Source organism: Podarcis muralis, chromosome Z (genome assembly GCF_964188315.1).
Source record: "Podarcis muralis chromosome Z, rPodMur119.hap1.1, whole genome shotgun sequence".
Classification (NCBI taxonomy): Eukaryota; Metazoa; Chordata; class Lepidosauria; order Squamata; family Lacertidae; genus Podarcis; species Podarcis muralis.
In genome coordinates this window covers 36,514,207-36,539,017 of record NC_135673.1, presented here as the reverse complement: position 1 = coordinate 36,539,017, position 24,811 = coordinate 36,514,207, and the positions used below count along the sequence as shown (strand labels likewise).

At 41.0% G+C, this 24,811-nt stretch overlaps 1 protein-coding gene across 2 annotated transcripts in view; it reads left to right on the top strand.

The window, feature by feature from the left end:
• The window catches only part of PCDH11X (protocadherin 11 X-linked), a 738,698-nt gene that overhangs the window by 538,440 nt on the left and 175,447 nt on the right, over nucleotides 1-24,811 (top strand). For both annotated transcript variants that reach the window (XM_077922718.1, XM_077922719.1), the window contains one exon: nucleotides 21,223-21,421. In XM_077922718.1, the coding sequence (XP_077778844.1) occupies nucleotides 21,223-21,421 (199 nt within the window). The remainder of the gene's footprint in view (nucleotides 1-21,222; nucleotides 21,422-24,811) is intronic.

The window sequence follows — 24,811 nt, the reverse complement described above, 5'->3', positions numbered from 1 at the left end:
TCACATTAATCAGAATTATCCAAGGAGGTTTTTTTCTTTTTCTTTTGCCGCAGCCATTGTCCTTTTTTTTAAAAAAAAAAAATTGTTATTTCATAAAATGTATACACTGCATGATTGTCTTTTTTTAAAAAAATAAACTGAGCAGTTTACAAAAGATGAAACAGTAAAATCAAGAAAAAAACCACAACCATAATTTAAAACATGCAAAAGTTAAAATACTAAAACAGATTAAAATTGCCTGAACTTTATAAGCAACTTTGTAGGCTTTAAGGTAAAGGTAAAGGGACCCCTGACTATTAGGTCCAGTCGTGGCCGAGTCTGGGGTTGCGGCGCTCATCTCTCTTTATTGGCCGAGGGAGCTGGCATACAGCTTCCGGGTCATGTGGCCAGCATGACTAAGCTGCTTCTGGTGAACCAGAGCAGTGCAATGAAACGCCATTTCCCTTCCCGCTGGAGCGGTACCTATTTATTTACTTGCACTTTGACGTGCTTTCGAACTGCTAGGTTGGCAGGAGCAGGGACCGAGCAACGGGAGCTCACCCCGTCGCGGGGATTCAAACCGCCAACCTTCTGATTGACAAGCCCTAGGCTCTGTGGTTTGACCCACAGCGCCACCCGCATCCCTTGTAGGCTTTATCATGAGCCAAAAGATTCCCAAAGTGCCTTGTTATTTATGGTTATCATTATTACCATTATAAAAGTGTTTATAAACTGCCGAATATATTGATGGCGTACAACAAAATGTTTTAAATGGCATAACATAAAAAAATTAAAAATACAGATCACAGGATCAAATGCAGAAACAGCAGCTCAGTCAGTAGAGCACGAGACTCTTCATCTCCGGGTCGTGGCTTTGAGCCCCACATTGAGCAAAAGGGAGTTGGGCTTGATGGCCTCATTGTCTCTTCCAACTCCATGATTCTGTGGTAGATCATCCAATTCAATGCAAATATATGCAGGGAAGGGATAGCTAAGAAAGATGCAATCTGAAGTCCCCACTTGCTGCAACTGCTGTGGCTTCCTTTTGGGGTGGCGAGGGGAAGGACCACAGGTCAGTGTTTAAATCACATGTAGAAGGTCTCAGGATCATTCTAGGTAGAACTGAGCAAGATCCCTGTCCAAAACAAGGGAGAGCTGCTGTCAGTCCATGTTGATGGAACTGAGATGGGTAGACCCTGGTTTGGGATAAGACAGCTTCCTATGTCCTTAGGGCCCTACAGGAAACTCTTTCCTAGGCATATGAAGTAACGACGTTATCTTACTTCAAGGTAAATTGGGGTGCTTTTTTTTACCACACACGGATGTATGTTTCTGCTTTCCCCCTGCCTCCCTCGACCTCCCTCTTCTGAGGTTTGTGGGCGACTGTTTGGTAATCTGCATACAAATCGGAGTGCATAACCCATACTTCTACTCAATTCTACTAGCACGTTAAGTCGTAGCACTCACTGGAAGAGGAATATGCAGCTGCTTGACAAGACAGGTGCGAATGCTTCCAGAAAAGGAGGGAGAAACAGCTGTCAGGGTGGTGCCTGTATAGGAGAGGTTTACCCTGAAGTTTTTAATATCAAAACTATTGCATGTGTGGATTTTTTTGGGGGAAGTTATTATAAACATGTTCCCTAATACTGAATTAAATGACTTGCCCCTCAAGCCCAGTACCAGAGCTACATCTGGCAGTGCCACTCCAAAGTCTTATGCAGAACTTTCCCCAGGCTTGTTTATCTGGGATATTTGTTTAACTGGATGTGCTGGGGATTGAATGTGCAGCTGTCTGATTTTGAATAATATGTTGTCTACTATTGCACACCTGCACTATTCAGCTAAAGCAGGGGTGAGCAAGGTTTATCTTGCCTTGGTCAGATCGGTTCTGTGGAGATCCCTCCATGGGCTGGACCGCACACGTGCCCGCGATTTTTGGCACCACGGAAGCAAGTCCCCGTGTCGCGCTGTGCTGGTTTTGTGCAGCGTATGAGTGGGCTGCTCGGTTTGGGCATGGCTCATGGGCCAGTCAAATGACCTCTGCAAACCGCTATGTACAGCGCATATGTGCGGTGCCGCACATGTGCTGTACATAGCAGTTTGGTGCCATTGCCGGGATCCTCTGCTTGTGACTGCAGCTGTGAATGGAGGATCCTACCAATGCAGCTGCGTGATGGCTGCTCGTGCTGCAGTGAGCCCCTGCGGGGTGCCTTCTTGTCACCCCCCCCCCAGACATGGCATCTGGGGCGGACTGCCCCGTCGCCCGTTGCGACGCCACTGGTCCCCATTAACAGTCATCCTGAATATTCACGAAGAGAATGGGCTCCCTGAACTTTGCCCATCTTTTCCAATATCACAAGAGTGAGATGGGAGAAACCTAGACTGCAGCAACACACATTCCAGTAAGGTACCATCAGAAGGAGCTCCTGGATCCATAATGCCTGCAAATGCAGTTATAGCACAAATCTACATTTCCTTTAAAGATGTGCCGGCATACCTCTGTTACACCAACATACACAAAGAGCTACTGAGGGTAATGGCAACATAGGCACATCAAGAGAAATATCTAAAGAATGTCTTTCTGTCTCTGTATTATGGCTCCAAACAGTCAGGGAACAGTAATTGAAAATATATCTAAAATCAATTTGTTTTTACCCATATCACTCATGTTTGGAATGTACCAGCAGCCCAAATTAAGTTGTTGAGCTTACAGGAAGCAAAGGCAGCCTTTCATCAGAGTAGTTTAGAAGTCAAATGATGTATAAATTCTAGTGAACAAAATAATAGAAATAAAAATAGGTACTGCAATACCATCCGTTGTTTTGAAATTGGCTTGACCCAGTCTGTCATTCTGCGTTCCCTGCCTTTGAGTTAACCACTAAGTTGCTAGATTCTATGACCCGTGGAGCAAATAATTGCTTCAGTGTGTATGTATGCTTATAACAAAAAATTGAAATGGATGCTGTATAAATTAATCTGGGTGCTTCTTGTGTGCGGTTTGGAAGGAAACAGAATACAAACGAAATCCAGAAATGCTAGATGCGACATTCAATGCATTTTTCAAGAGCTACTGAGTAAATGATCTCCAGGAGCATGAATATAGAACAGCCTTTTTAAAGCTATGGAATGAATTAAATTTGCAGCCTCATATTCCTGTACGGCAAATAAGAAGAAATCCCAGCTGGTCCAGAGCCAGCCAACAAAAACCTGTGTGCACAATTTACTATTCTTACCTAAAAATTGGCTGCCATTTGGTCCTCTAAACCAGGTTGTATGTGATGAATTTTCATAATTTTGCCTTCTTTTTAATGCAACTTTTTGCCTTTTTGAAGAGAGAAAAGGGTCCTATTTCCCATCCTCTTTTTTCTAAATGCCAAATAAAGAAATGAGCAGCCAGAAGTTGTGATGTATTTATTTTTGCACCTATCATTAACATGATCTTCTGTGACCTCATATTCACACACTGCCTTCTCTCAAATTTAAATGAATTGAAAACCTATTCTCCCTTTACTATGGCTCTCATGTTAGCCATAAGGTAATAAAGGTGTGTTTTCATTTTTTTCTGGCTTTTTAACGTTTCTTGCATGTTTACACACAGCAGATGTGTTCAAATCCGAGGGCAACTTTGCATATGCATACCAGTTGGTTGGTTTCTTCATAGTGCCTGTGGCATCATGGTAGCAGAACAGTTACTGCACCCTGGTTCACAATGAGACTATCCCATCCACATTTTTTTAAAAAACCCACACAAAACAAAACGGAGTTGAAATGGCTGAGAGTGCACGGTAATTTGAATTTGCTCCAATGGAATTATTTAACTCCCCATCTCATCTCAACTGGGTTTGCCAAAATGACTTGGGCCTGCCCCAGTAGAGCCCCTCCCTTCGTGCACACATGTTTTGGGAGTTTTCTATCAGAAGGAGTAGGGGTGTATGAAATGGATTCCTGCCACATCAAGCTCAATCTGCTGTCAGCCAGCCTCGAGTTGCCTGCCAGGGGGTGGCACCGGCTGTCAACTTCCTCCTCCTCCTTAGTCTGAAAGCTTCCACTACAGAACTCAGTAGGGAGGAACATGTGGGCTCCACTAGAATTAGTTGACTGTGCCTGACACTGGCTCCAGTTCTTCATACTGTTGGCCTCTCTGCCTTCCTCTCTACCAGCCACTACGGGTCAGATCATTCCTGTGTGCCATGGATGTTTCCACAAGGTAGCACTGCATGTTCAGGACACAAATCTGCAAAACAAAATGTGCAGGTTTTGCAGAGCAAATTCAAAATACTGTGCATTCTCATCCATTTCCACTGCTATTCTGTTGATAGGATTCAATCCTACACCAGCAAACTGTTAAAATGAATTTGGCACTCTTGTGCAACAAACCACCCCAACTGTCTGGACATTTTGCAGTATTGAAACTGATAGGGAAGGGAAGTGGCAAGTGTGAAACAACCATTGTTTGACACAACCGGGGCCTATTTTTTCAGCTGGAACTCACCAGAACTCAGTTCTGGCACCTGTCAGGTGGGCACCATTGCTATTATAAGGGAACAAGGAAGGTGTTCACAGTGAGTTCTGGCACCTCTTTTTTGTAGAAAAGTAGCACTGGGCATAGTGTTATATAACTCATCTGCACACAAGTCAGAATGATTGCTCAATAACAGCCAGCATCATGCCAGCCTCAAACTTTGTGAAAACAAATCAGAATGAGTGCTCGATAAGCAGGTCCTTATGTCCCTTTGCTAAATTGCACATTGCAGTTCCCATTCAAAAGCACAACCAGCTCCCTATTGCTGGTACCAGTCATTGTTGTGCATTGCATACTGTCTATTATCTGCTATTAGCTCACTTGTTCATCAGCTTGCACTTCCTCCCCCTACCCCTTAATAGCTGACTGCTTTTCTTATGTCTGCTGCCAATTTGGAATGCTTATATTTGCAATGGAAAATATGGGGGGCGGGGGCGGGGAGGTATGTGGAATGTTGTGGCTATTGGCAAACCCCCTAGTTTGTTTGATTATTGCTGCAATTACTTCTATCTCCCTTTTCATGATATAAATGTTTCCAAAGTGACTTGCAAGTAACAATAAAGTACAAAAACCACAAGGCAGAGAACCAACTCTATGAAGTCATCAGCTATGAAGCTTCCCACAGGGTTGTTGGTGGTAGTTGGCCTTTGGAGTGGCGGAGTGTGGGGGAGAGACCATTAATGTTTTCTTCAACTACCTCTCTTGGGATCCTTCCTGTACTGCAGTTGGTGGCAGATAATTTACTTGGTGGTAACATAGCAATTCCCAAGTGGAATAAGCAGCTTCCTTCATTGGAAGTTTTCAAGAAAATCTTTAGGCATGGATCTCTCAGAGATGTTTTAGGGTGAACAAGGAAGGGGGGGGGGAGACGAGCTAGATTTGTGCAGTTCCCTGTCATTCTTTCTGCCTCTGTGCATAGCTGTTTTCAGTACTGAACTGACAGAACTTTTGTTGCCTCTGTGAATGGCTTCCTCGGTAAATGAACCATTGTGGATTTAAATGAAATTCTCTACTGCAGTAGATCCAATAAGACTCTATGTACTGCAGCACCTCATCTTTTTCATCCTGGTTTTTCCAAGGCAATCCAATATTCACTTAGACATTGAAATGAATTTAAAGAGAGGGATCGGAACACTATAGAGGTGACATATCCATATTTCAGAGCCAGCTCAGCTCTAACAAAGTTCTTGCCAAAGTTGTGAATTTATATAGCTCTGAAGTTAAAGTGGCGCTGATTGGCCAGGGCCAGTTTTTCTCAGTTCTTGGAATCTTATGGCTGTAATTTGAACAGTTCCACTAATGAAGTGATCCCTGTTATCAACAGATGCCACATTTGGCAGTGTGCACCTTTGATAGCAGCCAATTTCTCAGTCTTGTTAAGAGTTTATAAGGTCATTATTATCCTGTGAGTTCCACATACAGGTGTGTATATCCAGAGAAAGTGCTAATGGCATCTTTGGAGTCAAACAGCATGGACTAAAGTATGACTCAGTATGCTGCCTTGCCAGCGAACGTTAACACAACTGTGCAGGAAGCAGATATTGTTTTAATGATTTGGTTGGTGCATTGGTCAGTTCTGTACTGAGTTGCCTCCTCCACCCGCAATAAATGATGCCAAGTGAACAAACATAGACCTTTTACAGAGATCCAGAGTATGGAACCCTATTTCAGTTGGACAGCCACATGCTGTTATGGACAAGTTTTCAGGGTGGGTGGCCCATAGATGCAACACCTTTATACAGTATGCTGTATTCCGGCCATACAACAGTTTCTACATGCATGCTTGCACACACACACATGCATGCACACACCCACCCCTCCGCCCAGGCAAGCTTGCATCATATAGAGTCCTTTCCTCCTTGTTGAAAAGTTATTTCCATGATTACAAAACCAAGGTGAACAGATATCCTGTCCCATGAGATACTTCAGAAGGCTTCCTGAGAACTGCTCCCATGTTGCTATTGTCACTGATGAAGAGCTTTGCAAAGTAATACAAATGGAGGAAGCCCACGTTTTGTTGGAGTGGCAGGTGGGCTATTGATTGGAAGAAGCTCCTTTTTCCTGCAGTCACTCAATGCTTTCCATTTGTCCTGTGAATCCCTGGAGGGCATGCAGTTGCAAATGAGGTTTTCGTTGTATGAGTGGATTTACAGTCTTTAATTGTGAGGGCATTTCTCCACTGACATTGAACACTGGACAGTGCTAGAATGTAAATCAGTTGGTGGCTTGGACAGCATTGGGGATGGGTGAGAAATCCAAAGCTTTTTAGGAAACCATTTAAGTATGCCTTGCATCCCTTCCCACACCCATTGCAAAGCTCAGAAAAATTAGGGTAGTTTCTGACAACCTTCTTTTCCCCCCAAAAGAAAAATATTACAACACAGTTTTACAGTGATTGGTTTGAGCCAGTTTGTGCTATTCCCCAAAACTCGTAGTTAGTTTGCTGAACTCAGTTAAGTTTTTCCTTTTTAAAAAATGAACATTTTAAAATTAATTATATATATATATATATATATTTGTGTGTGTGTGTGTGTGTGTGTGTGTGTGTGTGTGTGTGTGTATTCTATCTTTTGATGTGGCTTAAAGCACATCAGAATCATTATGGGGGAATCTATGAGTCAGTGGCCCTTGTTTCTTTGCTGCAAACTAGTGTCCTTCCTTTCATTTCTGAAGTTCTAGGGCCACTGGCAGTCTGAGCAAAGCTTTTCCTAGCCAACGAAAGGTCCCAAACTGGTGTTCCTCTTGCTATGGTCAACTATTGGATTGTAACCTTCCAGCCACCCTTCTTGCCCTGGCTGCAATGATATGGACAATGAACCTATTTACCAATACATTTAAATAAGAGCCTTTATGCATTTTGGGAACCCAGGACTAGTGACTCCGACCTCCCACCATCCAAAATTGCTGTCATTCATTGTATGATACCGGAGTCTGTATGGGAATTGGCAGCTTTTCTATTGAGTTGCTTATCTCTCTCTTTGGAAACATTATATAGAAAATGCTACGAGGGCAGATGTTTGTTGTGCTTGTTATAATTAGCATTGTTGCCCCCCAAAGTCAAGGGACTCTGATTTAAGGGACCCAAATCCACCACCCTGTGGGAAATGGCTGCTGTTCTTCAAATGCCTCGGTCTCTTGACTTTAAGGTAGAATAAAAACAGCAGCATAAAGACACTGTAAAACTGAAGTACAGTGGTACCTCGGGTTAACTACTTAATTCATTCTGGAGGTCCGTTCTTAACCAGAAACTGTTCTTAACCTGAAACACCACTTCAGCTAATGGGGTCTCCTGCTGCTGCCACACCACCGGAACCCGATTTCTGTTCTTATCCTGAAGCAAAGTTCTTAACCCGAGGTACTATTTCTGGGTTAGCGGAGTCTGTAACCTGAAGCGTATGTAACCTGAGGTACCACTGTAAAGCTCATCACCACCAGTATTTCCTTCCTTTAATTCTTTGTCAGCAGCTAACATGTTTTAAGCAAGGCAGGGCTATTTTGGAAGTGATGATTATCACCTGCTGTAGAAGGTGAACCTGTGCACATTCAGTAGGAGAGCAAGAATGGGAACAAAAGAGGCATAGACTGAAAAGTGCAGAGGAAGCTGATATACCTTCTTCCATTGGCAAGCGAAGGAGCCATATAGACAAAGATACAGAACACTGAAACCTAACTTTATCTTACAGGGGCAGAATAAAACAGGAACAGCTAAAAATATAGAAAAATAACAATTTAACAACAATATGACCCTTTAAATGTGTTTGTTGGAGGGGGGGTTATTGGTTTGTTTTTGTTTTATTATGCATTTTGTATTTTTCTGTTGTGAACAGCCCTGTGATTTTCTGATGAAGGGCGGTATGCAAATGTAATTTGTGGACATTGTCTTATTTGTTTTCTTTATTATTGTTTGTGAAGCTGAAAGCCTAAATAAACTAAACCAAACACCAAAATGCCAAATGAATTTAATTAATAAACAATAAAAATAAATAACAGAATTAAAAATATATAAAAATATAAAATATCTATTATGACCTTAGTTTCATCCATGCCAACGTCCTGATGCAGCTTAAACTACAATGTCAATTTCACAGGCAAAGATCTATTCATAACCAAGTCCTGTACAGTCGTACCTTGGTTCTCGAACCTAATTTGTTCAGGAAGTCCATTCAACTTCCAAAAATGTTCGAAAACCAAGTTGTGGCTTCCAGTTGGCTGCAGGAGCTTCCTGCACTCAATCGGAAGCCGTGTTGGATGTTCAGCTTCCAAAAAAAGGAACACTTACTTCTGTGTTTGTAGTGTTCGGAGCTGCAATGTATAAGTACCAAGGTGTTCAAGAACCAAGGTATGACTGTACTAGCAAGATAGGGCCTCTTCTGTTGTGGCTCCTTGACTGTGGAAATCTGTTTCCCTAGAGGAGCAGATGGCAACAACCTAATTGGGATTCCATCACCATGTTGAAACATGTTTCTCCTGCTTTTGGAGGGAATTAATTAAGGCCACTTAAAGATCGAAACTTTTTTGCACTGTCATGTTTTATTAATGAGTGGTTTTATTAATTATTATATATTATTGTTTGTGAAGTGTGGTCTATAAGTTTTGTACATAAACATGCATGTTTTCTCAAAATTGCAAGCTCTGATTGTACTGGGCTCCATATCGCAGAAAGGACTATAATAATGTTGAGCTAAATATGCTTACAAAGCCCTGTCAGGCACTTCTGCTCAGCACAAGAATGCTGGAGGTGGAAAGATGGGGCCAGTACCTGTGGTCCTTCTTTCACCCATGGAGGCCATTAACAAGTGAGCAGAGCTTTTGAGAACCTATTAACTGAAGGGACTGAACTTATGTGTCCTGCCTGATAACACCAAAGGCTTATCTAGTCTGTATTCTATTTCCTATCAGGCACCTGTGAGAAGCCCAAAAGCAGCGTAGCAGGCGAATGACCCTGTCCAATTGTTGCTCTCAAGCAGTTAGCATCCAGAGGCACATTGCCTCTGAACCCAGAGTCTGCACATGCTAACATAACTGGAAGCCACTGTTGTCCTGATCCTTCATGAATTTGTCTAATCCCTTGTTAAAGCTGTCTAAGTTGGTGTCCATCATAATATTACTTAGGGTACCCTACCTACAAAGCACCTGCTATACTGCAAGCTATGTCCACAACACTAATAAAGTCTCTTTTGTATTGGCCCTATCATATGTAGACTTTTGCTTTCAGTATTATTATTTTTAACTGCATGGAGCAAAAGGAGTACCATATGTATAGGAGCAGATTAGTGATGAAACCCGGTGGCCTCTTGATAAACCCTTAGTCATGGCAGGCATGTGGCATAACAAGGTATTAATTGAAGGCAGGTTACACATAGGTAAGAAATACAGAAAGATGCTCTGGGAACAGCAGCAGTGTTGTGGTCTGTAAATGAAGGGAAGATGGTTCACAACATGATCATTTTCTGCTTTGCCGTATTTTCAGGTGATAGAGATATGAAGAGAGTTTGTATTTATTTGTATCTACCGTAGTTCCACCCATAGTTCAGTATCAGACCTCCTGCAGATGAAGCACATGTTCTGATACTGAACTATTGGTGGAACTAGATGTGACCAAAGAACATCACCCCCAAATGTGCCTTACTTTCTCTTCTCCTATAAAATTAAGAATTGAAATTGGTAACATGTCAGCATCCTTTGATGAGGGGCAGGGAATGAAGAAATTCATGATATGATCCTTTACTTTATGTTATGGGGATGAAGAGGAGGAACTGGACATGGGCCCCTTGGGCCAGGCAGTTTCCGTAGCACCCGGTTCCTCCCTGAAGCAAGCCACATTTGCCATTGAATTGGTGGTTCCTGAATGTTGAAGATAAAAGGGCCATTAGCACAAGCACTGATTTCCAGCATTTGTAGCAAGTTGTCCTTTGAGGGGCGTGGAGATAAGCAAAGCCACAAAGGATTGTAGCCTTCCTGCCAATTTACATCTTGGCTTCGCAGTTCAGAATGACAATTGGGGTTATAATTAGTGCCAGCTCCATGGCTCAGAGTGCTAATTGATGGCATCTGTGTGACTGCTTAATGATTCTAGTTCCAAACCGAAGGCCAGTCGGCAAATATAGGACAGTTTTATAGGTCTCACACCATAATTTCTGCTCAAGAATTAGAAGAAAACAAGGCAGCAGGATTCTTCCCATCGTCCTTAACACACCGTGTCTAGTATGTTTAAGCATCAATTAGCAATAATGAATAATAAGTTTTCTCCTTGTTTAGAGATGTCTGTCATAGAGAAACAGGATGACAGGTTGTTTCTGCAAAGAAAGCATGGCATGGCAAGAAGCCTACTGTTATGTTCCAAATAACATTTGTCAGGAGAGAGAGATGTGGAGAGTGTGACCCTACTCATTGCCCTATTCAAGATCAGAGAGTTGGATGCTGGAAGGGGAAAAATTAAGTCCAGGATCAGCAGAAGAATGTGTGTGTGTGTGTGTGTGTGTGTGTGTGTGTGTGTGTAAGTGTAAGCAAGCAAGCAAGCACACGCCTGATGAGGAATAGTAAATTCTGGCTATAAATGAATCCAGGACAGGGAACACTCTATACTACAACACTTTGTTGTAGGTCCCACTTGTAGAATTATCTTCCTGAATATTAGCTTCATAAGGACTTGACCTTTAAACGAAAAATTAAGGGGAAAGGGTGGGAGGGGGTAGGCAAAAAAGAGCAAATTGATTTTTGATCAGCTGTTTCCAACTTTCTCCAAATCCCTGGAGCTCATATTGCTTCATCATGCAGACACTTAATGGTCTAACCTTGAGCATTACCATGTAAAATGAGGGTCCGGAGGACAATGAAAAAGGTATTGCAATAACTTACGCCATCGAGTAAATCTGCACCTGCACACGGGGAAAGAAGAAGTGTAGCTGCTTGAAACACAATGGAAAAAATCTAATTCTAAAAACTGATGCTATCATAAATAATACAGCACATTTATGAAATGTAAATTCACACTTATCTGCATATACAGGGAGAAAGGAGAATGTACAGGGTTGAGGGGTATTTTTTTACAATGAGCTTTTATCAACAGTTGATGCTATTTAAAATAATACCTATGTGAATTATAACTGCATTGCAGCTGACTGGCAAATAGTGTGAGCTCCTAAACCCAGAGCTTCCTCACTATACTACTGATGTTCCTCAGAGCCCCTGAACCTTGTGGAAGATGCAAGAGTCTCTGGGAAAGCAAAGATACTATAAGCCTTCCTTCTAGTCCTCAGATGTTCCATGTGTCACAGCAGGTCTCCGTGGAAGTCAGTCCAGACATGTCTGCCTAAGCAGCTGTGTGGTAGTCCTTCACAGATGGTTTGCTCCCCAGGAGGCTTTGAGGGGAGGGCTGTAGATCAGTGGTGAAGCACCTGTTTTGCATGTGGAAGGTCTCAGGTTCAACCCTTGGCAATTCCTGGTAGCTCTGTGAAAGACTCCCTGCCTGAAACCCTGGAAACTCCCAAGTAGGGCAAGGAGAGAAGTCCCCTGCTTGAAGCCCTAGAGAGCAGCAGCCAGGCACTGAAGACAACCCTGAGCTAGAATGACCTATTTTCTGACTCAGTTTAAGGCAGCTTCACTGGTGGGAGATGCAAGAGGCACAGCTCACCATATAGCTAACCAAGTCTCACCCAGCCCTATCTCACAATGTTTTTTGAGCCTAAAATAGGGTAACCACGTTCACTCTGAGCTCCTTGGGAGGAAAAGGTGGATCAAATATTTTTGGGTGGGTTGGGGAGGAGCAGCATTCTTTAAGCCAGTCTCTGGGCTTGTCCACCCTTGTCCCACTTCTATCCCCTAGGAAAACCTCTATTTACCATGGAATCAGTTTTTCCTCAAACTGATGTTTGTTCTGATTCAGTTGTAAACTGGGCAAGTAGTGGAAAAAGTGAAAAACTTCTTGGACCTGTGCCTACAAATCATGGGGCAAGTGGAAAACCCTCTCAAAACCATGGTTTCTAGGCACAGGACAAGTGGAAGTGTGGATGAACCTTCAATTGACACTTCCTGCCATAACATGAGCTACCAAAGCACAGAACTGGCATACATACATTTCTTTAACCCTAGGGTGCAATACTCACACCAGGCACCACTTAACTGGGTATCGCATAAGCAATTTCAAACTAATCATATGCCAATGTGAAAGATTGTGCACACATTAAATTTTAAAATCTGCTTTTTAGGTCTCATTCTGACATCTAGTTAGCATACAATAACTGCCTTTCAAAAGCCAAATTAAATATCTGTGACACTTTAAATGTTGCTGTATCCCCCTCCTTTTTTTTATTTGCTCTTTTATTTTAGTTCTGTGGCTCTTTTGTGATGTTGATAAGTGTGAAAGATGATAGTTTAATTGGTATATGTTGTTAAGGGAAAATGATGATTAACACATCAAACATGTTATGTTTTTTGGCATGAAAGAGAATTAGAATGATTGGGAGGTGATCCTTTTGGCTTCTTCTCATAAATCATTGAAATCCACCTTTGATCAGATTCCCAAACAATGAAAGGCATAGCGAAGATCACCTTCCTACTGTGTGTGACATCTGTGGAGGTTTCACTACTTAAGAGAACTGTTCAAACAGATCTGAGGAATTTGGGTAACGGTTTAGGCCTAGTGAATTTTGATAAGTTAAGGGGGATTGAACTTGCTAGCTCGAAGGTATTTACGAAGCAGCCACAATGGATACAAGTACACCAATTGTATTACCCTCAGGGAACAAGCAAAATGTGGGAAATCAGCCCACAAGGGACTGCATCAGAGACTGGTGTTATTGACAAGTGATGAGGCCTACAAATTATGATAAGTAAATCTGACAATTTTTTAAGTCATCAGGATAATTCACCAGTATTTTTGTGTGGATTTCTATTAAGACATTTTTCTTTGCAGTTTTGCCTTATCAATATGATTTTTGCAAAGCAGTTTCTCCTTATGTATGCATGCCCTCCAAGTGACCCAATTTTCCAGGGACAGTCCCGGCTTCTGATTTGATCCTGGAATGCACCTATTTCCTCTGCCGGTGCCGCCACTGCCAAGCTCAGGGAAGAGAATGAGCATGCGCTTGTCCTGAGCAGTGGCGGCAGCTGCTGCGAGGGGGCATCCTCGTGCCTCTTCACCGCCTCCTCCCTTGGACAGTTCATACCAGCTGCTGGAAACGAGAGAAGAGGTGGAGAAGGAGGCATGTGATATGCCAGCTCTGAGGCAGATGCAGAGGGCAGGACTGCTCTGGGTGGGAAGAAAATGAGAGCAGAGTGCAAAGAGTCTTGATATATTTTTTTTTTTAAATTATGCATCCACATCTAATCTAGGCCTTTTCTAATATTTATTTATTGGTGTGTGCTTTTCTTTTTGTAAATCTTTGTTGTTGCTTAGTCGTTTAGTCATATCTGACTCTTCGTCACCCCATGGACCAGAGCACGCCAGGCACTCCTGTCTTCCACTGCCTCCCGCATTTTGGTCAAGCTCATGTTAGTAGCTTCGAGAACACTGTCCAACCATCTCATCCTCTGTCGTCCCCTTCTCCTTGTGCCCTCCATCTTTCCCAACATCAGGGTCTTTTCCAGGGAGTCTTCTCTTCTCATGAGGTGGCCAAAGTATTGGAGCCTCAGCTTCAGGATCTGTCCTTCCAGTGAGCACTCAGGGCTGATTTCCTTAAGAATGGATAGGTTTGATCTTCTTGCAGTCTATGGGACTCTCAAGGGTCTCCTCCAGCACCATAATTCAAAAGCATCAATTCTTCGGCGATCAGCCTTCTTTATGGTCCAGTTCTCACTTCCATACATCACTACAGGGAAAACCATAGCTTTAACTAACTTTAAAAAGCTTTAACTAAACTTTAAATTAACTTCGTCGGCAAGGTGATGTCTATGCTTTTTAAGATGCTGTCTAGATTTGTCATCGCTTTTCTCCCAAGAAGCAGGCATCTTTTAATTTCGTGGCTGCTGTCACCATCTGCAGTGATCATGGAGCCCAAGAAAGTTAAATCTCTCACTGCCTCCATTTCTTCCCCTTCTATTTGCCAGGAGGTTATGGGACCAGTGGCCATAATCTTAGTGTTTTTGATGTTGATCTTGTTCATCTTTGTGGAGCTTACCTTCTACCTTCTGCTAATTCTAAGGGCAATTGCTGAGGAAGCACACCCTGACTTCTCAAGTTTCAGCTTCCTGCTGTGTGATATCTGTAGCTTGAGTTTTTTTGCAATGAGTAATCAGGTAGCCTAGCAAACTTAAGTCAGTGAAACCTCTCAATTAATACAAACTTATCTGTTTTGCAAATGAAAATCTTAACGTAAGTTTTTACTTCAGTCAAACAAATTTTTACATTACTGTATATTTTTACACATATTAAACTTATATTGTTTATACACAATTACCAATTAAAATGACTGGGCCCAGAGTAGATAACAAGAAGTGCCAGCAATGCTAGCAACAGTGAGAAGTACCAGAAGATGTTGAGCACTGATACTAGGCTGCCCACTGAATAGTAAGAACTGTTCCAGTCAGGAGGGCAGGATCCTCTGAAGATGGGTCGTTATTCCTTTTGCATATGTACTCAAAAAGTACCTTGTGTGTCCTATTTCAGTGGAAGAGTGGAGTATCATTTCCAAAATAAAGTAAAATAAAAATAAATAAAAAGGTACCTTCAGTTTTAAGGTCAAATGTAATTCCACTTCTATCCAACAGTTGGGGGAACGCTGCCCTTACCAATCTTATTATCCACTGTAGTGAACATAAAGTTGATCTAACTAGATCCACACATCCATATAATGATGATGATGGAGAGCTTAATGATGCTGGAGAGAAGGAATCCACTGGGAATGATGGATCAGATATGGCTGCTCTTAACTTGTCATTTGGAAAGCTGTTCTAGAGTCTCATGGGTTTAACTTGTTACTACCCCCTCCCCTGGTGTATAGTTTCCCAGGGAAGATGAGATTTGGCAGCAAAAGGGGAAGGAGGTGTAGAAAGTGATGTGATTGCTAGTGGCTTGCCTTTCAGATGTGCTAAGTACCAAAAACACTGAGAAAACTGGAAGAGGGCAGTTCTTGATGTTCAGTGACTCTGACAGTCTATCCTCAGGTGAATAGGGCATCTTTAGATGCAACTGTAAGATGAGGTTTCTCTGTTGGCTCTTCACGTTGTTCTGATTTTGGACTGAGAGCACAGCTGGTACCATAAATGGTATCTATATTGTTGAATTGTTGTATTAATCATTGCTACACTCCCCATTTTCTTCAAGTGATAAAAAGCCCAGAAGGAAAGCTACTGGCCATCAAAATATTTTGTGTCAAGGAATTCTTGAGGTTAATTGTGCTAGTTTTCCAGGGATGGCAACCGCTTGGTTGCTTTTCATAGCAGGTTGTTATGAAAGAGCTGTACTGGGAGCGGGGGAGGTCTCTGCCAAGAGGACTCTTGGCCTTTACTAAATATTTTGATTGTGTGTGTATTGTCTTTACAAGTCCTGAACTGGATCAGAAAATTCCATGAGTTCTTTCTCATTTGTAGTGGGTGGGTGGATGATTGTTGCTGTCCTCCCATTAACATAGCATACACCATACCCTCTTCTCCACATATATCCAACACAAAAGCCTCCAATCTCCCTTCCCAGCTATCTGATTGCCTTCCTTCTGCCCTCACATTAACGAGTGGAATGGAAAAACCAAGGGAGTAGCAGAAAGGAAAGCAATCAGACGGGGAAGAGGCTTCTGTTGGATGAGGTAGATTGGGATCTGGAGACTGGAAAGTACAGGGTCATTCTCCCTAGATTTGGTTCCCTTCCACAGCTTCCTTGGAATAAACCTGCATAAGACTTTGAGGTTAATCAGATAATTATTAGATAAAGCTCAGAAAAAACAAATGCTTCCTGAACTGTGCCATGGGCAGAGCTTGCCATTACTGCTGGTAATATAATAATCTATTATTGCAGTAGGACCTACCACCCCTGCTTGCCCCACTCATCAACTCACCTAAATCACTCATCTAAATCACTTCGCACCCTCCTTAAATACAATTCTAGCAAAATATGATGAAGGCAGGGCACTTCAGAAAACTGTATGCTCAACTGCTCTCTGAAGCACCTCCCACTTCCTTAAACACCATTCTAGATATGTTTAACTGTGTGTGCATCAGAGACCAGTTGCCCAAACCACCCTCTGAAGCAGCTCAACAGCTCGCCTGTTCTACCCAACTGCCACATTGCTTGCTTGCTTGTCTTCTGTTCTGTTCTGTTATCCTGCTGCAGTGGGCATGGCCATTTATCTGCACCCATGCCCACTGCAGCATGGCAACTATTTTTCTTCCAAAACAGATGGGCGACCCCTTGGGTAGGCAAGAAGTAGAATGTCCTAAGTATTCCTTACTTCTCTCAGTTGCCCACTGAACTTCATCCCCAATTGGCTACCATGTTCTATCATGCCTAAAAGAGAATTTAATTCTTCCATAACCCTAGAGATGAACACCCACACCCACCCACCCACCCACCCACACCCCTTCATCTTTCTGTGCCACACATTCATAAGGTATGATTGAATTCTTCTGGGACACAAAAAGATGATGAATTTATGACCACTTAAGATTTGACCTATAACCACCTACTTGAAAGCATTCATGGTGTGGGGGGAGAGAATTAGGAACATTTTATATCTTGTCATTATTACCTTGACAATCGTTTTACAGGCACATACAACTACCTGACATTTAGAAGACATCTGAAGTTTTTAATGTGTGACATTTTAATGTATTTTTAATCTTTGTTGGAAGCCACCCAGAGTGGCTGGGGAAATCCAGCCAGATGGGCAGGGTACAAATAATAAATTATTATTATTATTATTATTATTATTATTATTATTATTATTATACAAAAGGAGGGGGGAAAGTGTTCTTTACTCCTCCCCTGAGAAGTAGATGAGCTGTGATTTTCTGAATTCCTGCAGACATCGTTACAGCAATCGCAAGCAAGACATGCGAATACAATTTTGCCAATAGCAGGGAGTTAGCTTCTGTCACATTTATTTTTGAAAGTTCTTCCTTCAGGCATTTCAATTTGAATTTATAAGATTGCAAAATATCCTCAGACTCCAGCTGTTTTCCTGTTTGTTTTCCAAAGGGAGCGTGTATAGATAGAAGCAAAATAACACGGATTGTGGGCTAGTCCTCCCCATTTTTCTTAATTTGATTACCACATGCTGTGTGCATGCATTATTTATTTATTTATACAATTTCTTACCTGCCCTTCCCCATAATGGTCTGTCATGTGCAATCCCTTCCCCAGTTTGAACAGTATCGTCCCTCCACCAAGATCTGCTGGCTTTTCCTGGTGGGGGAATTCCATTTCCAGTGGGGGAGTCTTACCAGTGAGCAACATTTCAATGTGCACATCCAAACAGCTGGCAGTGGAATTCCCATTGATGGTAGCCAGAGGACACCGCTTAAATTGGGTTTTTCGGGAGGGAGGGGTCAGAACTGAGCTCAGAGGTTCTGCTTGACCCTGAGCTGTCACCTGATAGCAATCTGGGCCTCCTTGCCAGATCAACCTGGGAGCTGGTATAGAAAAGAGTCACCCTTGTGCTCACTTTCCACTCCATGGCACTCCATAAAACCAGTAAGCTGCAGGCCAGGGCTTTGGATTTCCCCCGATGGTGCATATGATTAATTGAGTCAAACCATATGTGAATATAGCAAGCTGCTAAGGGAAACCATTGGTCCATCTAGTTTAATACTGTCTACACTTACTGGCAGTAGCTCTTAGAGGTGCTTCAGACAAGGGTCGCTCCCAGTCTTACCCAGAGATACCAAAAATTGAACGTGGGACATTTGGCAGGTAAAGCAGATGAGTCACCATTGAGCCACAGCTCTTCTCCAACTTTTTGGACAGTTACTTAAGCGGGTGGTGCTTTTTTTGTCAGAATACAGGTCTAAAGTCTTACTAAGCTTTTCACATCTAACCAAACCAGTAAATTGTCCCATCAATCCAGCAATTGGTGGATTGTGCAATATGCTCACCCGTTATTTTAAAAAGAACAAAAGATAACTCTTCATTAAATATGAGAGATTTCAACCTAAAACCACCAGGGATATTGCCTACTGAACAGAATGCATGACAATATGTGTTGGGCAATGCATATTCTGAGTTTTAAAATAAATATAGGCATGGTGTGATGGTTTTACTACAGGGACATTGACTAGAATTTGGGTAGATAGAGAATTTGGCCAATATTTGTTTGAGCGTTTGTGAGTGAATAATTTGGGTGGAGATGTTTTCAGTGAAGGTCTCTCCCTCATTTCTAACAGCTACCTCACCCCAAGCAACACCCCATAACCTAGGCCATAATCTAGCAAAGGGATGAGAAGCATGTGGCATCCAGAGGGTGTTAGAGTCCAGCTCCAACCATCCCTTAGCACTGGCCATGCTAGATGGGACTGACTGGAGTTGTAGACCAAAAACATGGGGAATTTCACAGTGTCCCCATCCCTGATCTACCAGAACCCTGTCCAGTGACATTTTTCAAGAACCTCTGCTCTTCAAAAAATTCTTTGCTTCAATATGACTGCTCAGGAAATGTCCCTGGTTGATGGCATGACCTTATTTGACACCTGACATTCCTTAGAAAAATTGCATTTACACTTTCAGCAACCTTGGGAGCAAAAATAATTTCCCTTTATTGCAGGAAACAAATTATAACAGTATGAAATATGTCATAGAACATTTCACCCTTTAGGAAAGGTGACAGAATTTTAGAGTTTCTTGTTACCTATACCATACTTCTATTGTAGCACTTCAGCATTTAGATAATTTTTCAGATGGAGAAATTGGTTGAAAACGCAAGCTCTTTTCAGGCACAATTGTACTCTACATGGGAGTGGGGAGCAGGGTTTAGGAATAATGGATAATTTTGATTCAGTTTTAATGTTACTGAGTGCATAACTTGCACTTTCTGAAACAATATGCAAACAAAAACACAGCCATCCTTTGCCATTTACATTTCTCTAAATTTTAGGGTGCAGTTCTCCAACCAAATGATGTGCCCCAAACTGTGCATATTAAGCGAAAGTGAGCATACAATGTATTTAGCTGTGAAAATGGCATGCATATTATATATGCCTTATATTGGGAGGAACTGCTTGCAAAAATGAGTATATCAGGCAAAATTGCATACAAAAATGTGTATATAAAGAGAAATTTGCCCTAAAATGCTGGTAAGTTTTCATAAGGATTAGAGCAGGGGTAGGGAGCCTAAGGCCCATGGGCCGGATGCGGCCCAATCGCCTTCTCAATCTGGCCTGCGGCCGGTCTGGGAATCAGCATGTTTTTACATGACTAGAATGTGTCCTTTTATTTAAAATGTATCTCTGGGTTATTTGTGGGGCCTGCCTGGTGTTTTTCCATGAGTAGAATGTATGCTTTTATTTAAAATGCATCTCTGGGTTATTTGTGGGGCATTGGAATTTGTTCATTTTTTTCTCCCAAAATATAGTCCGGTCCACCACATGGTCTGAGGTAAGGTGGACCGGCCCATGGCTGAAAAAGGTTGCTGACCCCTAGACTAGAGCAACATGGGAACAGTAACAGTCAAACAAGACTACTACTTATCAATTAAAAATATATTCTTAATTGGAGAGTAGGGTGCTTTGTTTGTTTAAGATAAATCACTCATTGTTATTAAATATTGATAGCCGGGAAGAAATGTGGTAGAATAAAGAAAAGTTAAAAGGGGAATAAATCATTTGTAGGTTGTTGGGAGAAACAGACATTAAGTACTGTCATTCTTACTCATCTCTAAGCTTCTGAACTCCCTAAGATCTTAAATATCAGTTTTATGTTAGATGTTTAAAAATAATCTGACTGTAATTTGATGTGCATTATCTTGTGAGCGCAAAAGCCTTCAGTTGGTTTATTTAAAAAAAGGGGATGTTTACATCCTTTGTATTGTTCTGAATGTCACGTTCAAAGTAATGTGCGATTTCCTGCACCCTAAAGAACATAAATATAAGGAGTAAAGTTGGTTGGTTAGATTGATGGATGGATGGAAGCATTGGTACTTCCCGTTATTCTGTTCTATCTCTTCCAAATATCCTTTTTCTTTCTCTATGAAAAATATGAAATATAGATGTTAGAGAGAGTATCAGAATAGTACACACAACCAATACATGAGAGTGTCAGAGTGAATATATTAAAGTGAATTTTACTCTTTCTTATAAAATACAGTTGTTTTGTATAGTATCATCTTTGACAGGGATGTAGAACCTTTCTTTTCAGCCTGAGGGCTGTATTGCCTTATGGACAATGCAGTTCTTTAGCCATGTAATGTATACAAAAATGAATATGCTAGGGTAAAGTATGAATAAAATGTAATGTGAATATAATAATAAAAATAACATGTGAAATGTCTTGTATTACGGAAAATTGCTCTGCAAGGTATGCATATTAGGAAAAATTGTGTACACATGTGTGTGTACATTAGGATAACTGCTGATGAATTTCCATGAGGACTGTTTAAATATATATAAATAACTTCCAAAAAACTGATGTAGAAATGTGGAGAACTGGGGGGTGGGAAGAGAAATGGAGAGAAAACAAAATTGGCAGATCTGTTCATCCTGATAGGTACCAGGGCAGAACACATTTCATCAGTTGGTTATAGTCAACAACAACCTGGGAACACTGCTGGAACAATATGGTTTTCTTTTCTCCTCTGCAGTCGCAGCGCCGAGTCACATTTCACCTGCCGGATGGTTCTCAGGAAAGCTGCAGTGACAGTGGGCTAGGAGACCATGAGCCCAGCAGCACCGCTAGCACAGCACATCCTCTGCCACTTGGTTTCCCGCAAGAGGAGTACTATGAGCAGACATCACCCAACAGTCGGACAGAGGGAGATGGCAATTCCGATCCAGAGTCCAGTAAGTCTGTTGCATCATGGGCATTTGTCACTCTAGGGAATTCATGGGTCCAAAATGAGCATCCAGTGTATAGTGACAATTTATTCTGATTCAAATAGTATTTGTTCTGTTGCACCTGAAAGGACAAAGGTCATCATTTTGTCCATGGCTGAAGGGCCTTGTAGTAATATTTTCTGAGCTGCATTTTGAGATTCAGATGATGAACCCATACAGACCAAACTGGCGGTATTTAGGATGCAGTAACCCAGCTCTTGGAGGAAGGCCCTATGTGGAAAAGCAGGATAGAAATCAGGACCAGAAGACCTGTGGGGTCTAAGCTAATAAGTGCCGAATAGTAAACACGGAGCAGTATCTGTCTTTGAGTGCTTCTTTTTTAATTTCAGTGTATGTTTCATTGTTTGGGTAAAATACAAAGACAGGCTTTTCATATGACTGGGCAATTGAAGGGCCTATAAAGAGTTTGCAAAAAGATGAAAAATGCAGCTGAGGCAGAAATTAATAATGAAATTAAATCACACTTGCTGTTTGCTTCTTAAAGGGCATGCTACTATTTACGGGGTGATTTTTTTTAGGTTGTTGTATAATTTCAGAGAGATATATCCAGGCTGGCATTGATCCAGCAAAGCAAATTGTAAGTTTGTAGTTTTATTTTTATTATTAATGTTCATGTACTATTATGGAATAATAACTCTACAGTTATAGAATTGGTTTTATTTCTTTGGTTTTGGGCCTGTTATCTTTTATATTTGATTTTTTTTAATTGCATGCTGCTTTGGTACCTTTTGGTTGGGAAATGTTTTATAAATCTGCAGATAAATAATCAATCAATCAATCAATCAATCAATCATTAAGGGAGGAAAAACTCATGAGAAGAGACAGCAGCAACAAACATGTTAGTTCCAGCCACACATTGGAGGGAAGCCTCCAGTGCTCATGTTTCACAACAAGTTCTAAAGTATGCAGGAAGTCTCCATGAGTACAGGAGTACCACTTCAGAAAAGTGCACAGGTTGGATGGTAACTGAGATATCTTGTAACCCCCTCACATTTACTTAAAACATAATGGTCAATCCAGAAAAGGGCTGTGTTCTCAGCTTAAACCGAGATTGGATCAGTTGTTGCCATTTGGGATGCCTTTTCTGATTCTTCCCCCCAACTTAGGGAGGGGTATTTGTCCCATTTGAAACAGCTGCAATGTCAGTTTGATCCTAATGATATATACTTTGATAAGTAGTGGCACACATCACTACCTCAGGGTTGATGTGGTGATAGATGTGTCTTCGGATGTGAGAAGTTTGCAAGGAGGTTGGACTCACCTATTTTTCTTAGATGACTAATTATCTGACAGCTCAAGTTGAAATCCAATACCAAGAATAATTAGTGTTCTGCAGTGTGGAGATGTATATCCCAACTAATGTGATTTCGACTTCAATAGCTGTGCTTTGACGTATGCAATTGATGTCGTGTCCTCTGATGTTGGTAGTTTTCAACCATGTCTGGGATTCTTTACTGTGATGTAGCTCTTTAGTGATTCTACTCTCACACAAAAAAATGTTCAGGATGTTCACAATACACCCTCATCAGATGAGTATGATATATGAAATGTTTTCCATAGAAACAAGAACTAGAATCATAGAGCTGTTTTGTGGCAGATATACTTTTTTTCAACTGAATGCTTGAGTGAACTGAACTTGAATGTGGATAATTGAACCTGAGACTGTATACATGCAAATCATCAAACTGTAGCCACTCCTAATTTGCACTGACAGCTGGCAAAATTGGACTATATCCAGCAAGTTAAATTTAACTAGCAACTAGAAGAATAACACAGCTAACTTTCTAGGGTGTTGGTGTGAATGAATGAGAAAGAATTAACTGAACTTTAAAAGTGCAGTACATAGAAAAAAAGAGTTCATGTGAGTTATCAGACATTTAACTTTTACTTTTTTTAAAAAAGAGACTTGGACAAGTGTTAGTTCTGTATGCATTCTGTACGGAGTTCTTTCATTTATTTTATTGAACAAAATTTCTTTGCTGATTGATTATAATAAAACCTTCAAACAGTTTATAAAAAAATAAAACACAAAAGCTATCAATAAAATGCTGTTAAAAACAAGCATTTAATGATTCAAAATATCATTAAAGTCAACAATATACTAAAAAGAAATGTGTTTTACATGTGCTTCTACCAGGAAGGAGTCTTAAACTTCTACCAAGCAGGAGTGTAGTTGGTGTCAATAGACATGAAGTTCCAAGGTATAGGGTTTGTAGCTAGTTTTGGAATGTTATCATAGATTAAATTACTCTGGCCAGGTTGTAGATGGGGCTTATGTCAGTCATATGGCATTTGGGGAGTTTACACAGTGTTTATAAAGGAAAACTCCTTGAGCTTTTAATCATTTGGTCTGGCAGTTTACCTAAATTTGCCCTTTGTGGAGTAGTTCAGAGACTTCTGGGCTTCCTTGTTCTTAAGGCTTGTTAGCTTCCCTAAACTGTGATTTCAAAATCACTGCTTTTCATAGTTCTGTCCAAATAATGATTGGAGCAGAGCAATGGGATTAACAATTTAGTAGAGTTTGTGATTTCTGTCAACCAGATAAACGAAATCTTATCCCTTGTCAAAAAAGACTTTGATATGAAAACGAAAATGACAAAGTATGCAATATAAAATGGTGGCTCAGACTTGAAAAAGTGTGTGTGCCAGGGATAATTCTCTATCATCTATCTATCTATCTATCTATCTATCTATCTATCATCTATCTATCTAAATTTTAATTAACATTTTTCAGTATAGAATAATAAAACTGTGTGTACAAAACCATAACATAGCCATAAAATAAACAAAAAATGAGCCATAGCTCACCAATAAAGATATATGTTCTTGCCCCTTTTAAGTTCAGATGGAGAAATAAAGCTGCATCAAATGTTTACGATTTTAAGGATAATAATAATGTACTCAAAGTACTCAACTTTTTTGAAAAAAATGACACTGAAGTTCTACATCATTTAATGCTCAAGAAACAGTATATTTTAACCAAGATGTAGACTCTGTCACTGGGTTATAGAAATATATATATTGTGTGTGTGTTGTGTGTGTGCATATGCACCCATGTTGATGTCCACTTGTGAGTTCTTCCATAACTCTACTGATTTTTCCCATCTTCAAAGTGGTATGCTAATAATTAATTTGCAGAGGGGCAGAGTAATTAATCTTAGCAAGACAGTACTGCATGATTGATCTTCTACCTTTAATCTAATTAGCCTGCACATAGGTGGGAGAATGTAATAGCTGAACACTTTACTATAAGGCTTTGAGAAAAGTCAACCCTTTTTTTGATGACCCGCTGAGACCATTCCCATACATCACTTCTTGGGTAGTCATTAGTTGCAT